The 15,135-nt window shown below is 55.1% G+C and overlaps 2 protein-coding genes across 10 annotated transcripts in view; one reads left to right on the forward strand and one right to left on the reverse strand.

Annotated features, from left to right (window-relative positions):
• THRA (thyroid hormone receptor alpha) overlaps positions 1 to 7,799 on the reverse strand; it is a 29,809-nt gene extending 22,010 nt beyond the window's left edge. The window contains exon 1 of the mRNA XM_019026893.4: positions 7,570 to 7,799. The gene's annotated coding sequence lies outside the window, so the exon portion shown is untranslated. The remainder of the gene's footprint in view (positions 1 to 7,569) is intronic.
• Positions 7,230 to 15,135, forward strand: part of MED24 (mediator complex subunit 24) — a 44,149-nt gene continuing 36,243 nt past the window's right edge. For 3 of the 9 annotated variants that reach the window (XM_063706411.1, XM_063706413.1, XM_063706415.1), the window contains exon 1: positions 7,241 to 7,529. In XM_063706411.1, the coding sequence (XP_063562481.1) occupies positions 7,265 to 7,529 (265 nt within the window). In that variant the 5' untranslated portion in view covers positions 7,241 to 7,264. Of the gene's footprint in view, positions 7,530 to 13,129; positions 13,148 to 15,135 lie in introns of those variants that run through there. The other 6 variants (XM_063706412.1, XM_063706414.1, XM_063706417.1 and 3 more) reach the window with 4 other exon arrangements.

Below are 15,135 nucleotides of genomic sequence, written 5' to 3' on the forward strand. Positions count from 1 at the left end.
AGATCCCTCCCCCACCACCCACTCCTGATCACCCAGCCTCCCACCATGGGAGCCAGGAAGGGCGATGCTGAGGGGCCGGGGTGGCCGCCGTGGCCCAGACACATAAATGGGCATGCATGGGCACAGGCGTCTGTGGGCAGCACTGCCCCCCATGCCAACACAGGCACCACAGGCAGCCACCCACACCAAGGGCCCCTGGGAGTCTGTGGTGGTGGCAGTGCTGCAGCAGCGACACGTGCCCCCATGCTGAGGGGCAGAGGCCTCTCTAGGACCGGGACTCCCTGTCCTTTCCCATACCCCCTGTTCTATTCTCAGGTATGGATTGAGCAGGGCTGCCCCACCCAACTCTCTGTTATCCTAGTGCCAGGAAGGAGAGGAGGAGTGAAGGCGGGAAGGAAGGTACTATTTGGCAGGTGTGATGTGGCAGAGGAGTACACACAGACTTAGGGCCCCAGCCTGGCAGGCATGGGGGAGACAGGAGGAGGGGAGGCGGCACCCCTTGGTGAGCTCTCACTGGGCCCCCAGGAGACAGGTTCTGGAGCTGGGGGGCAGTGACTCATCACCTAGCCACTGTGGGACCTTAGAGGCTAGAGAATGGGAGATGGGGTGGGGATCCTCATAAGGGGGAGATTGGTTACTTAAACAAAGGATCCTCCCCACCCCACCCCAAAAGAATATAACAGGAAACCCCCCCTGCAGGTCAGAGACAGAAAGACATAAACAGCAGCCTTGACTTGGGCCAGATGCCCAGTATTAACATCAAAGACTGCTTCCCACTCAGCTCCCCCATAGCCTCACCCACCTGCTGCTCTCCTCTCCCTCCTCCTGCCCGGGCCAGCTCCAGCCAGGCATCAAGGTGGGTGCCCAGGTCTGGAGGTCTCCTCCCAGGTCACATCCATCCCCCATGACCACTGGTGGGTGGTCATGCCTACACCCATGCTGGAGAACTCAGCCCCTCCTTATCAGCCCACAGAACTTCACGCCCCCCTGCCCAATTCCCCTCAGGAATGGAGGCAAGAGATCCAAGTAGCCAAGAAAGCAAAAGCAGGAGCACCCCCAAGCTGGGCACGGCACATTCTCCCCACCCTCCCCCAGCAGCCAGCGGGTAATTGGAGCTGGGAGCTGGGGCAGCTGAATGCTGGAGGCATGAATGTCACGGGGCCAAGGCACTTGCTGCAGATGGCACCATGGGCACAAGGCTTGGGGTCCTCCCTCCTCACTCCCTCATCTAAGGCAGTAGAAGAAGTTGCCTGCAAGCCCTGAAGAGCGTGGCCTAGGAGGGGAGGGAATAGTGGAGGGGGAAAGAAAGGGACGGATGTTCTCCCAGGCACCCCAGAGGCTGGAGCTAGCCCCTAACCAAGCAGAACTGGCAGAGGCAGAGAGAGAGAGACAGAGACAGAGACAGAGAGACAGGGACAGAAAGGGAGGAGGGAGGGAATAGGAAGGAGGGAGGAAGGGGGAGGGAAGAGAGAAAGATTGAGAGTGTGTGTGAGAGAGAGAGAGGGAGGGAGAGAAGGAGGGAGAGAGAGGGGGGAGAGAGAGAGGGAGAGGGAAGAGGAAGGGAGGGAGGGAGAGAGAGAGGGAGGGAGAGAGGGAGAGGGAGGGAGAGAGCGCGCGCGTGAATGCAGCTGAGTCTCCGGCACACACACGGACACGTGCAGACACACACACTCACCCCGCATGCGCAGAGCCACAGGGCTCTGGGTACCGTTCCAGGAGATATTCAGAGCCCTCCCCAGCCCACACATGCACAAAAACACTCTCACATGGATGCGTGCACAACACACCCACTCACTGATGTGTACAAAAATGCCGAAAGACACCAAAGCCTTGGTTCCCCTGTTTCCCCACCCCCATGCCTGGTAAAAGAGAAAAAGAAACAGGCAGCTGGGGCTCTGGGAGCCAAGAGCCAATCTCTTCCTTAGAAAAGGAAGAGACGAGGAGGAGGAGGTGGGCCAGGGGCTTGGTCCAATCATTCTGCTCTTGGCCACTGCTGAGGGGCATGGCTGAGGCTTTGGTATCAACCTTTAATGCCCACCCCCAAAACAGCGAAGCAAGGGTATTATTTCCTGGGCACCAGTAACACCCATCTTGCTTCCCTTGTCTACCCAGCAAACTTCTGACCCTCCCTCTGGACCACCTCACGCAATGGCATACCGGAGGGAGGTCCCTATGACCCCAGCTTTGGCCTGCCAAGTGACACCAAGGTGGAACCACATGTGCCCCCACCACACACCAGCCCCAGATACTTCAGTGAGAGACTGAGAACTGTCTCTGGTTCCAGGCAGCATGTGTATGCCCCACCCTGGCATGTGCCAGGCCCTGGGAAAAAAGGAGAATCCACAGGCATTGCTCACCATGCCAGGATGCAACATGGATTGAACACAGGGGTCATCCCACCTTGTGTTATTTGCCCTCAACCTGAGTGAGACAGGAACCATTGTCTCTAGATAATGAAAACCCAGGCCCAAAGTCATACGACTAGTGAATGTCAAAAGCCAGGCCTCCCAACTCCCAGCCAGTGATCTTCCCACCATGGTCATGCTTGCCTCCCTCCCCAAGAGACACAACAGTTCTCCAAAGTCCCCTAGACACCTTTGCAGCCATGAGAACTAGAGTTGGGTTTTTTGTTTTGTTTTTTGTTTGTTTTGAGAGGATGTGTGTGGGGGGGGTCTCACTCTGTTGTTCAGGCTAGAGTGCAGTGGCACAATCACAGCTCACCGCAGCCTCGACCTTCCAGGCTTAAGCGATCCTCTGGCCTCAGCCTCCCAAGTAGCTGGTAACAGGCATGCGCCACCACACCTGGCTAATTTTTTAAAGTTGTTTTTAGAGATGGGGTCTCACTATGTTGACCAGGCTGATCATGAACTACTGGCCTCAAGTGATCCTCCCGCCTTGGCCTCCCAAAATATTGAGATTACAGGCATGAGCCACTGTGCCCAGCCAAGAACTAGAGTTGAGATTGGTTCCCACTCCAAAGGCTTCCCATCACCCCTACAGGGTATCCTCCCATTGTCCTTGCTTCACCTTGAGGGGCAAGGCTAAATAAAAGAGGTTTGGAGAGGGGATCCTGATCACCAGACTCACAAAGGCAAAGAGGCAACGCAGGACAGATGCTGGATCCCAAAGTGCTGTGCCCACCACACTGGTCATTACTCAGTGCTTCAGTTTCTCTCTGCCACCACCTTTCACACTAAGTACCACTCCATGGAGGGCAGAGGAATCTGGTGCCTATCAGCCAGGGCTGGGTCCTGGTTGACCAATGCTGGGCTCCCAGGAGGGAGGAAGGGCACTGCCTCCTCTTTGAGCCCACACATAAGAGAGGGGACGGCTTTCCTTGTTCTCTCTCTCCCACCCCCAGAGCTCAGACTCTGAACAGAGATGCAGTGATGCCCAAAGATTTATGCAGGTGTCCCTAGCTGGTGGGGTGTGTCCCAGGCTGAGGGGCCAAGGGCTCCTTGTAAGCTGAAGGGCGAGGGTCAAAGGAGGGTGGGGCAGAGGGGCCTGCCTTGGGCTCTTTCCCATACACTCATTCCAGGCTGCAAAAATTTGTCTGGGAGGAAAAGATTACTTGACGGTGAGAAGGCTGGAAATTGGAAACCCACTGCCCCAGGCCCCAGTCTCACTGATGTCTAGGAGACCCAATTCTCCACCAAGCTTCTCTAAGAAATCTGGGAGACCCCAGGCCCACAGCTTCCTTCACCCATCACAACCGCTCACATATATAGTTTGTTATGAACTAGGCACTTTTAAAAACATTTTTCCTCAAAAAAGCTAAATGAGGTAGATAAGATCATCCCCAATTTACAGATGAGGCAACGGGGAAGTTAAATCGCTTGCTCAAAGTCACACATCCAGCAAGTGACAGAGCTGGGATTCAGACCCAGGCAGTCCAGGTCAATCATGGCCATCATGATCATCACCATCATCTCTGTTCTTAGCTGTGATGGTATATCACCTGCTTGATAGATAATGCCTTGTTCTTTTTTTTTTTTCTTTTTTTTTGAGACGGAGTCTCGCTCTGTCACCCAGGCTGTAGTGCAGTGGTACAATCTCAGCTCACTGCAACCTCCACCTCCTGGGTTCAAGCGATTCTCCTGTCTCAGCCTCCTGAGTAGCTGGGATTACAGGACCCCGCCACCACACCCAGCTAAGTTTTGTATTTTTAGTAGAGATGGGGTTTCACCATCTTGGTCAGACTGGTCTTGAACTCCTGACCTCAGGTGATCTGCCTGCCTCAGCCTCCCAGTGTGCTAGGATTACGGGCGTGAGCCACTGTGCCCGGCCCAATGCCTTGTTCTTTCATCCAGCTATGTGTTCCCTGAGACCAAGCCTCAGTCTTTCCCCTCTGTAGCTGCCCTGTGGGTTCTCTGCCAAGTGCCTCCACCTCCAAATAGTCCAAGGCTAGAGGGGAGCATAGCAAGAAGTGCTTGGTGCCCCCGGGCTCGATGTCTCCTGCCCGAGTTCCCCCTCCTCAAATTCCCTCTCCAGAAGAGGTACCCCTTCTAGGCTGGAACCTGCACTCACGGGTGGGAGGGCCTCGCTTAGTACATACTTAGTCTGGGCAGCTGTGCCCTCAGAACCAGGCCCTGAGGCTGGGCAAAAAGGACACAGCTGTTGGGCATCTCTGAGGTGGGCCTCAGCTGCCAGGGGTGTGGAGAAAGGCCATTGTGAGCCCTGCAGTGGACCCAACTCAGCAGGGTCCTGCCAGCTCCCGCCACTGCCCATGGGGGCGGTTCTTTCCCAGCTTGGGCCAGTGTGGGGGGAGCCTCTTCATGGCTTGTTTAAGAGCTGCTAGCTGGCTGCAGCCTGCACCCTGAGGGTGCCCACAGAACTGGTGTCTCCAGACATGCAGGCCCGAGGGGTCAGCATGGGCAGTGGCTGCCCCCCCCTCCCCCATTCCCAGCCCCTAAAACTTGCTGGCCACAGCTGCGGCACTAAGGAAGTGCAGGAAGTCCTGAGCAGCCAGCTGAGCCCCCCGCCCCCCACCCCAACCTCAAGCTGACCCCAGAGGCTGCGCAGGGGGGGCAGAGGGGCGGAGCTTGGGTATTAACAACTGGAAAAGTATGAAGAACATTGCTGCCAGTCCCCAGCTCTGAGACAAGGACAGGGGTAGATCGGGGGTAGCAACAGGGTGAGAGAGAGTTACAGACTGGCAGAGAAACAAGGAGAGAGAGAGGAAGAATCAGACACTGCAAGACAGAGGAACAGAGAGACAGAGTTAGAGAGAAATTCCAAGTCAAAAGTACATATCACTCATACAGACACTCGCCAGCCAATGGCCTCTTAAGGAAAGCTTCCAAGTTTGGACAGGAGGGTACAGGTGGGAAAAAGGGCCGGACTCAAGGTGGGGCGCAGGAACTCAGCTGGAGGTGACTGACTGTTCCCAGTAAAGACCCAGGCAAATGACTCAGAGCAGGGGCAGTTAGACACCCCTGAACTTTTAGGGTAGGGAGGAGAGCAGCTCTCCCCTTCCCCAACAGTCAAGAGAATCCTAGCTTCTAGAAGTCACAGGACACTGCTTTGAGCCCATGACTCGGCCCTCTGGAACCCCCCTGAACCCACTGTCTTTGCTCTTGTTTCTCTGTCCCTCTAAAAGAAAGAAAGAAAAAAAAACCAGCCCATTCCCGCACAGTGGCTGAGCCTAGAGGAAAAAGGGGAGGAGGAAGCTGAAGGGGAAAAATCTGTGATTGTGTGCATCTAAGTGTGTGCTCGGCTGCACAGGCTGCAGTTGTGTGCATCTGGGGTTGTGTGGACACGACTGTTGGTGTGGACCTGCAACTGTGGGGACCTGGGCCTTGTGAACTCGTTCTGCACCTGAGTTCAGGGGACCATGTGCAAATGAGTGCACCTGTGTCTGCAGGTTCCACAGTCAATCAACTAACAAGTATTTACAGAGCAGCCCTTGTGCTAGGCTCTGGGTGGGATCCAGAGCTCTTTAAGCGATTCTCCCAGGTCTCCAAGAGCTCACTGTCTAGTAGGGTGGTATCTCAAGCGATAGAGACCAAGAACATGTCATTGGGAATGCATGCTTTGCACCATTACGCAGGAACACCTTTTCATACAGCCAAATTTAATATTCTTGGGAGCAAGGGTTTTGTTGCCTACAGAACCTCAGAGCTCCACAGTAAAGAGTCCAGGAAAATACTTGTTGCTAAGTTGTGTATACATGTGTTGATGTGTAACTGTGTTTGCATCTGACTGAGTGACAGCGACTGTCACGGCAAGCAATGATGTCTGTGTGACTGGGCTCATGCGAGCACGTGTGTGCCTGTGAATGACAGGGTCTTTTGTAATTGTGCTGCTGTGTGCAATTGCTCTGTGTGCATGCATGCATGTGACAGTGACTTTTTATGTGTGGGTGACAGCAACTCCTCCTTGCCCCAGTGTGTGACAGCATCTACGTGTGACCCTGTGCGTGGGTATGTGCATGGATCGGTCCCCATGCTCTTGGTCTCCCATGGGTATATCCCACCCCTCAGAGCTCCACGGTGCAGCAGCAGCCTGTCTCTTCCCTTGTCCCCATGTGGGTGTGTCCAGTAGCTCCTGTCCTTGAGTCTGCCTAGGTGTCCCTGGATGTGCATGTGGCTGTCTGTGTGGACATATCTCTGTGTCTGCGTGTCACTTTTGCTTCCCCCCTCATTTTGGACAACAGCCCCCTTCATCCCCTCCCCCTCCTGGAGCCAAAGCCAGCACTGAGGGGCAGGCTCCCACCTCACTGGCTTTCCTTCTGTGTCCCCCACCCCCACCCCTGGAACGGTGGTTCTTTCAATTGCCCCTGTCATCCCCCCAGGCCTTTCTTTCACGCTGGACAAGGGAGGGCCCCAGATGGAGAAGGGGCACCAGAGACACGTTGCAAGGGGAGGGAAACAAGGTGGGGTACACACACACAGGTCCATTTCTCCCTCTCCTCCCCAGCCAGCAACTCTCCTAATCATCTAGGCACCACCAAGTACACCCCTTCCACACACACATTCCCCCCAACAACCGCGTTTTTGCAATTAGCAGTGTTGCAACCAGACAGCCATGCTCAACCGGGAGGCGGGTGAGGGGGGGAACTTCCCTCTCCCCGGACGCGTGCAAGCCCACCCGCGCCACCGCACTCATACTGCCCTCCGCAGCTGGAGGCAGCTTTGCAAAGGCCACTCGGGCCTCAGAGGCTAGGGGTGGGGGCTGGGGGGGCAGGCCTCCGGCGCACCGTAAACAAACCGCGGCGCGGCGGGCGGGGGAGCTCCGGCGGCCGGCAACGGGGCCCGGCCCGGGAATGCGCAGCAGACTGGCCGGACAGAGGCCGGGCGGGCCCTCCAGGGGGAGGCTCGGACGCCATCTCCGCCTGCGAACCCCGGGGCCCACCGACCTCCTAGCAACACCTCCCTTCCCCACGGCGTCAGTTGCAAGCTCCCGGGCTCGTGACAGGGTCACTGGGGCGCCAGGAAAGGCTGAGGCTGGCAGCGGGCACCCCCTGGGCGCCCCTAGCCCGCCTGGGAGCTGGCCACGGAGCCCCGCGGCTTTGCATAATCAATCGCAAGGTATTTGCATATTAATGCCCCCTCGCTCCCTCCTCCTTACCTCGGCGTGGCGCGCTGGACCGGGCTGGGCAGCGACGCGGGGGTCTCAGCGCCCCGTGCTGGGGGCGTCCATGGGGGGCCGGTGGGGCCCGGGCCGCCCGCCTCCTGCGCCCGGGTGTGAGTGCGAGTGAGCGCGGGGGGGGGCGGGGGGCGAGTGTGGCGGCCCCGCGGCTCCTCCGGCAGAGGCGGCGGCCGCTCTGGCTCCTCCCTCCCCCGCCCCGCTCCGGCTGGGGCTCGGGCTCGGCGCGCCCGGCCGGCTCGCGGCTGCTCCCTGCAGGCCGCCTCGCCGCCGCCCGCCCCCGCCCCCCGCCCCCTGCCGCGCCCCGGGACCCCCGCCAGAGGCCCGGCCGCCCCTCGGCCGCCTCTGCCCCGCCCCGCTCGGACTCGCCCTCCCCAGCCCGGGCGGCTCCCGCAGGAGTGGGTACTTGGTGACATATTTTGGAAAAGATGTCATTAAAAAATAGCCTTTGCTTGCCGGGAGAATTGGGGGGTTTTCGGGTGTGCATCGTGAGGGTGGAGGAGGAAGTATCGACGAGCAGCGTGCACCTTATACATCGGGGAGAAAGTCTAAACACCAAACGCTTGCAGGTGTAGTTTGTTTGGGAGTTCGGGTCCCTTCTCCTCCAGTAACTCACTGTGTGACCTTGACAAATCGCCACTGCTGTCGGGGGCAGAGCTTCCTCAAGCTTCAGCTGCGAGGGCTGGGCAGGTGACCCCTGATGTCCTTTTAACTTCAATCATCTTACGTTTTTAATCCTTGTGGGGGTTCATTCCCCGTTACCTCCCTCCCCTCTCATTTCTAACATCAATACCGATCCACTGCCTCCCTTTTCCAACGTCACCCTTCTCCATATAGGCTCTTTCTATTCTCTGTCACCAGCCATTTCCCCAACAATCTGCTCCCTCTCCTGAGCTCGGGGAGGGGACAAGATCTGCCATACCCCCTCAATTCCTAGCTCCCGGGTGGTGGTATTTCCCCCCATGTTTGCTCCCACAAAAATCCAAATGGTACCAGAGTCAATCTAAGGAAGACGGTGGGCTGCATACAAATGGACCCCCTAACCCAACCCAAAGGAGAGGTCTCCACCATGCCAGCCCCACCCCCAGCACACACATACACACACCACACACCTGCATTCATGGACATAAAACCAACCCAGTGACGCCAGAGCACCTTTCATCTCAGGATCTCCTAGCGCCAGGCCGAGCCCTAATTACCCCAGCACCCCCCTGGCCCCGCCGGTTCCCCTGCTGTCATTAGCCCAGTTTTACCAGCGGGGGCCACAGCCTTCCCACGGCTCTCAGGGTGGGGCCCTGGCTACATAGTCTGCTCTTGGGGAGGGGTGTGTGTGTGTGTGTGTGTGTGTAAGTGTGTCTGTGTTAGGGGGAGCTGCTCGGCTAATCGCCCAGTTTATACTGGGCAGAGTCACTTGGCGAGTGTGGGATTCTGAGCCACAGCTTACCCAAGTTGGGCTGCCCTTGCTCATGTCTTAGTCTCAGCCACCTGCATCCTCAGTGCTGTTGGAACCACTTCTTTCACAGGGGGTACTGGAGTTTGTAATGCTTGGCGGAGGGGAGGGTACCTCTCTTGGGGTCCCTGGAACCATGGAGATGAGAAGAGCAGCTGGGATGAAACCTATGGCGTGCAGAGTGCAGTGGTGGTGTTGAGGCATGCCATGGGTGAAGGGAGCCTGTGGTGTGCAGTGGCAGCTGTAATGGGGAATTGAGGCTGCAGCGTACGGAGCCTCCATGCAGTAAGCGAACCTGTGTTCAGTCTGGGCTCACAGGAGACAAGCAACAGCTGCAGTGTGGGGCAGGAGGCTGCAGTGTGCAGAGTCAATGCAGTGAGTGGAATGAGGTGCACTGAGGGTGGCTGTCTGCCAGTCGATGCCAGCTCCTCGGTGATCAGGTTTGGCCGGAACCCTGGGGAGCAAGGCTGCAGTATGTAGTGCTCAGGGTCTGTACTCTACCCTGTATGGAACTAGTCCCTTGGGATTGGGCTGCTCAAGGAGCTGGGAGGGAATCCCAATGCATGAGATACATTTCTACTGTGCATCACAAAGGCAGAACTAGGAGGCAGTGGGGAGGGCCAGCGGTAATCTGGATCAGGGCAGGAGTGATGGTGTCCAGAGGGGGAGGAGGAAGGTGCTACGGTTTTGTCTCTCTTCCATTCTGGCTTTCCCCACCATATCTCTCTTTGATGCAAGGCCCTATAATGTTGGGTGGTGACGACTTTCTGAAATCCTAAACCCAGAGCCATAGAAAATGAAGTGCCTCCTGTTCCACTTTTTTTTTTTTTTTTTTCCTGAGGGGCAGAGTGGAGCACTCAAAGACAAGGGTTTACCAGTCCCATCTTCTCCTTTTTAAAATTTATTATTATTATTATTATTTGAGACAGAGTCTTGCTCTTTTGCCCAGGCTGGAGTGCAGTGGCACAATCTTGGCTCACTGCAACCTCCGTCTCCTGGGTTCAAGGGATTTTCATGTCCTAGCCTCCCAAGTAGCTGGGATTGTGGGCATGTGCTGGCATGCCCAGCTAATTTTTGTTTTTTTGCTTTGTTTTGTTTTGTTTTTTTGGTAGAGAAGGGGTTTCACCATGTTGGCCAGGCTAGTCTTGAACTCCTGGCCTCAAGTGCTCCTCCTGCCTTGGCCTCCCAAAGTGCTGGGATTACAGGCATGAACCACCGTCCCCGGCCACCCCCATCTTCTTTTTACCTCTCTCTTTTTCTTGGGCTCCCAGTATGGATTGGTGACAGGTCTGGGCAGGGCAAAGTGAAGGGCACACTGCCTTCAAAGCAGGCCTCTCCCCAGGTGCCAGGATCCAGCCCATGTCTGGGCGTATAGCCACTGTCCCTGTGTTGCCTCATCTGTCCTCCCACCCCACTCACCCTGCCCACCCATTTCTTGAAGCTGCTAGCTCTTCTCAGATTGAGTTCATCCTCAGCTCCTTTTCCGTCCTTGTCATGAAACCCCCCCCACCACCAGGGCTGTCCCCTCCCATTCCCTACCTCTGCTTCAGAGCATTCCCCGAATCTATGAGGAGGGTAGGGGTGGCATGAATAAGGCTGGATAGACCCTCCAAGAGGATATGTCTGATGGCCCCTCCAGCTGAGATTTCCGTTGCTAAGGAGGTAGCAGGAACAGCCTGTTCTCTGGGCTCCCATCAGAACAGCCATGCCTAGGCCCCTCCCTCTCTCCCTCCATCTCTCCCTCCCTTCCTTCCAGACTGTTGCTAGGAAGCACCCTAAGATTTCTTGAGGATACGACCCCTAGGAACCAAGGTATCCAGATATCTTTCTGAAGAGGTTTTTTTCAAAGTCTGGCAGCTAAAACTCCACACAGCATCCTCTACCCCTGCTCAAAAGCCTTACACATCTCTAGCAGTTTGGGGAAACAGGAGACAGGCCCCTCTACCAGCCACCATGGAACAAGCTCTGTGGCCTGGGCCTCAGTAAATCCCTTCCTCTATCTCATCTTGACCTCTTGGACCCTAGGTCAGCAAGTGATGACATGTCCAGCATATACCTCTAGACTCTGCAGACAGAGCTGAACTTATTGGGGGTGCTCTGGAAAGACAGCAGAGGAAACTGAGGTACTACCAGCCAAGAGAACTCAAAGCTCAGATGTTTCTCCCTCCTAGGGGTTTCCCAATCAAAAAGAGTGGTGCAAATGGAGGAAAGAAAGTTGGAGAGCAGTCTGGGCAAGGTGGCTGACATCACCAGTATTTTGGGAGGCTGAGGTGGGAGGATCTCTTCACGTCATGAGTTCAAGACCATCCTGGGCAACATAGTGAGACCTCCATCTCAAAAAAAAACACCAAAAACAAAAACCCACAAATTATCTGGGTGTTGTGGTGCAGACCTTCAGTTCTGGCTACTTGGGAGGCTGATGCAGGAGATGAGAGACTGGCAAATTAGCAATTACCTGGTAAGAGAAAGTGGCCACTTAATTCTCCCCTTTGTCCCATCAGGCGCTATTGCTATGGGTCACAAAAGAGGGAGCCAGGGAAGGGACCAGGCCTGGCTGAGCCTTGCTTTTGGTAGATGAGGTGAGAAATGGAAAAAGAAGCTGACACCTTTTCCAGGCTGTCTTTCAGGGTTTCTCCTAATTTTATTCATTAATCTGACACTGTTTTTGTTTGTTTGTTTGTTTGTTTTTTCCTGATGGAGTCTTGCTCTGTCACCCAGGCTGGAGTGCAGTGGTGTGATCTTGACTCACTGAAAGCTCGCCTCCCGGGTTAACACCATTCTCCTGCCTAAGCCTCCCGAGTAGCGGGGACTACAGGCACCCACCACAATGCCTGGCTAATTTTTGTATTTTTAGTAGAGACGGGCTTTCACTGTGTTAACCAGGATGGTCTCGATCTCCTGACCTCATGATCCGCCTGCCTCGGCCTCCCAAAGTGCTGGAATTACAGGCGTGAGCCACCGCACCCAGCCTGACACTTTTTTTTTTTAAGCATTTAATATGTGCCAAGTATTAGATTCCCCAAATGCTCCCAGCTTCTGGTTTCACTTTCCCTTAGAGTCTTCTCATCCTATCTTTGCCAGCAGGAGAGAGGAGAGGAGGGGGAGCAGGGAAGTCTCCTTTACCATCAGAGTTTGGGGCTTACCTTTCCGCAGTTCTCCCACTCCAGTTAAAGGAGGGGATAGGGTAGTATGATATGGAAGCCAAAAGTATAAAGCAGAGCAGCTCTCAGGGCCTGGAGGGAGGGGCCATACGAAGGAAATGGCAGGCTGCCCTGCCTTCCCAGCCACTGTCCAGTCCGGGCCTCAGGATCACAGCACTTCTCTTCTCTGTGCTGGGAGTATGGAGAGGGAAGGCGTCCTCCAGGGTGTTAGAGGGGAAGCTATTCCAAGAGTTGATTCAAATTCTGCCTTTCACTCTCCTGGGGCAGTGGGAAGACAGAGACAGGCAACTGTGGGGGATCCAGGGGTTGTCCCTGAGTCCCTGAGGTGCAGCCACCTTGCAGGCCTCTTTCCCATCATTCCCTCCCCCAGATAGACAGAAAGCAGGGATTTTGATTTGGTGACTGGTATGAGGAGGAGACTGGTTTGGAGCCAGCTGTGTATAAGTGTGTGGGAGTGACTGTCTTTCTTTTCCCATCCACCTGCTGCCCATAGTGGGGGGACCCAGGCAAGCTTCCAGAGGAAAATGTTCCACTTAGGGAAAAGGAATGACTCAGTTTCCCTCTGGAAAGAAGGGAAGCTGACACCCTCTGTGCCTTGTATGCTTTACCAACGATTTCAGTGTTTCTGGGTTTTTGGGTCTGGACTCTTGCCACTTTTCTTTATACTGTTTTCTAGCCTAGATAGATAAGGAATGTTCCCTTCCCTTTGGGTACCCAGAACCCTGTTCCTTGCCACCTCTTACCCCACTCTGGCCTAGCTGCTTTTCTGACACTTCTCCAGGGTTGCCATGTCACTCTGACTGGTTGACTTCCACCTTCCCCTCTTCTCTCTCTAGCCAAGGTAGGCAACAAGATGAAGAAAGAGGTTGGGGCTCAGGACTAGGAGGGCAGAGATGGGAGCTCGGCCCCTGTCCCTGTTGAGAGGAAATGAACAGCAAAAGAAAGTGGGGTAAGTAGGACGGGGCTTTGAGATGGGCTGGAGGGCTTTTTTTTTTTTTTTTTTTGAGACGAAGTTTCGCTCTTGTTGCCCAGGCTGAAGTGCAATGGTGCAATCTCAGCTTACCGCAACCTCCGCCTCCTGGGTTCAAGCAATTCTCCTACCTCCATCTCCCGAGCAGCTGGGATTACAGGCATGTGCCACCATGCCCGGCTAATTTTGTTTTTTAGTAGAGATGGGGTTTCTCCATGTTGGTCAGGCTGGTCTCGAACTCCTAACCCCAGGTGATCTGCCTGCCTTGGCTTCCCAAAGTGCAGGGATTACAGGTGTGAGCCACCGCGCCTGGCTGGGGGGCTATTTTTTTGTACACCCAAAGGAAATGTTAGCATCTCTCTTTACCCTTTGGAGGATTATCATGGGGTCCCGTGCTTGCAGTGAGCCAGAGAGCCCAAGGGGGTCCCTAGGAAGATATTGTGGTGTGGAAGGAAGAGGTGATATAGGAAAGGCTGCCTCTGATGTTTACAGACTAGAGAGGCAGGGAGGTCAAAGTGGATAAACTAAAAATGGTCCTTGCCCAGAGCTAAGGGAGCCCTTGTACATAGGAGTCCAGTCTTTGGGGAAACCTTGCCAAGCCTAGAGAAAGGGCTGCTGGTGGGAGGTGGGGAGACAGAGAAGGCAGATGGCCTGACTACAAAAGCCGCCTCCCTGTCACTGCGAAGTGGGGAGGAGGCACCTCCCTAGAAATCTGCCAGGCTCCCTGCCAGAGGGAATGGTTTGAGCTCAAAATATCACCATCCTCAGGGCCCAAATAGTCCCCAGTCCTGTGTGGACCGGACACACAGCTGACAGCTTCTCTCCAAGAGAGGCAGTTTGGGCTCTGAGGTATGCGACAGGGGCTCCAGGATGATCCAGGAATGGCTCCAGGTGGAGGGCCTTAGGCTGCGGCTACAGGCACAGAATGACAGCAGGGGAGCAGGCAAAGGTAGAGTGAGGGGCCTGGGAGAACAGGGGAAGTCAGATATGTGAGAGACTGAGGAGAAGCAGGGTTTGTGGCAGTCTCAAGTATGAGTGGAGTGGCCGGGGGTCATCTGGAAGGTGAGGTGAGGAATCCGTATTTCCCTCCTTCCTGCTTTAGAAGCTTTGGCAACATATATTTGGCAGCTGTTTTGTATACACACTATTCCCCAATGGTGTCACTTGGGCAGGCACAAAGGGAGCCTAAGAGAGGGGTGTGGATTGAATGTATGGGGAGGAAGAAAGGCCATAGGCAGTACCAACCGCAGGAGGACATGATCTGACCCTCCTTCAGCCACACTCTCCCCTTTGGAACAGAAGTTCTTGACTCCCTGTTTAGACCATTCTCCAGACACCCAGGGCGCTGTAATTCTCTGCCCAAATGGCCACAGTTTTGCTTCCAGAGCCTTAAGTGGGCTGCTCTCCCAGATTTATCCTCCCGAGGACTGATTTTGCCACTCAAAGGGTGAGCAAAGAATGGTTGTTGGAGGCTGGGCACGGTGGCTCACGCCTACAGTCCTAGCACTCTGGGAGGCCAAGGTGGGTGGCTGAGGTCAGGATTTTGAGACCACCCTGGCCGACATGGCGAAACCCTGTCTCTACTAAAAATACAAAAGTTAGTCGGATGTGGTGGCACACGCCTGTAATCCCAGCTACTTGGGAGGCTGAGGCAGGAGAATTGCTTAAACCTGGGAGGCAGAGGTTGCAGTGAGCTGAGACTGCGCCATTGCACTCCAGCCTGGGCAACAGAGCAAGCCTCCATCTCAAAAAAAAAAAAAAAAAAGAATCGTTGTTGAGGAATACAGATTGAGCTTGAACTTGTGAACTAGGATATTGGGCCCTGGCTAAAGGCCTCCATGTTTATTTATTTATGTATTTTGGTAGAGCTGAGAGTCTCATTATGTTGCCCAGGCTGGATTTGAACTCCCGAGCTCAAGTGATCCTCCTTTCTCAGCCTCCCGAGTAATTTACTCTTATTCCTGGTT

Source organism: Gorilla gorilla, chromosome 4 (assembly GCF_029281585.2).
Source record: "Gorilla gorilla gorilla isolate KB3781 chromosome 4, NHGRI_mGorGor1-v2.1_pri, whole genome shotgun sequence".
NCBI classification, from domain to species: domain Eukaryota; kingdom Metazoa; phylum Chordata; class Mammalia; order Primates; family Hominidae; genus Gorilla; species Gorilla gorilla.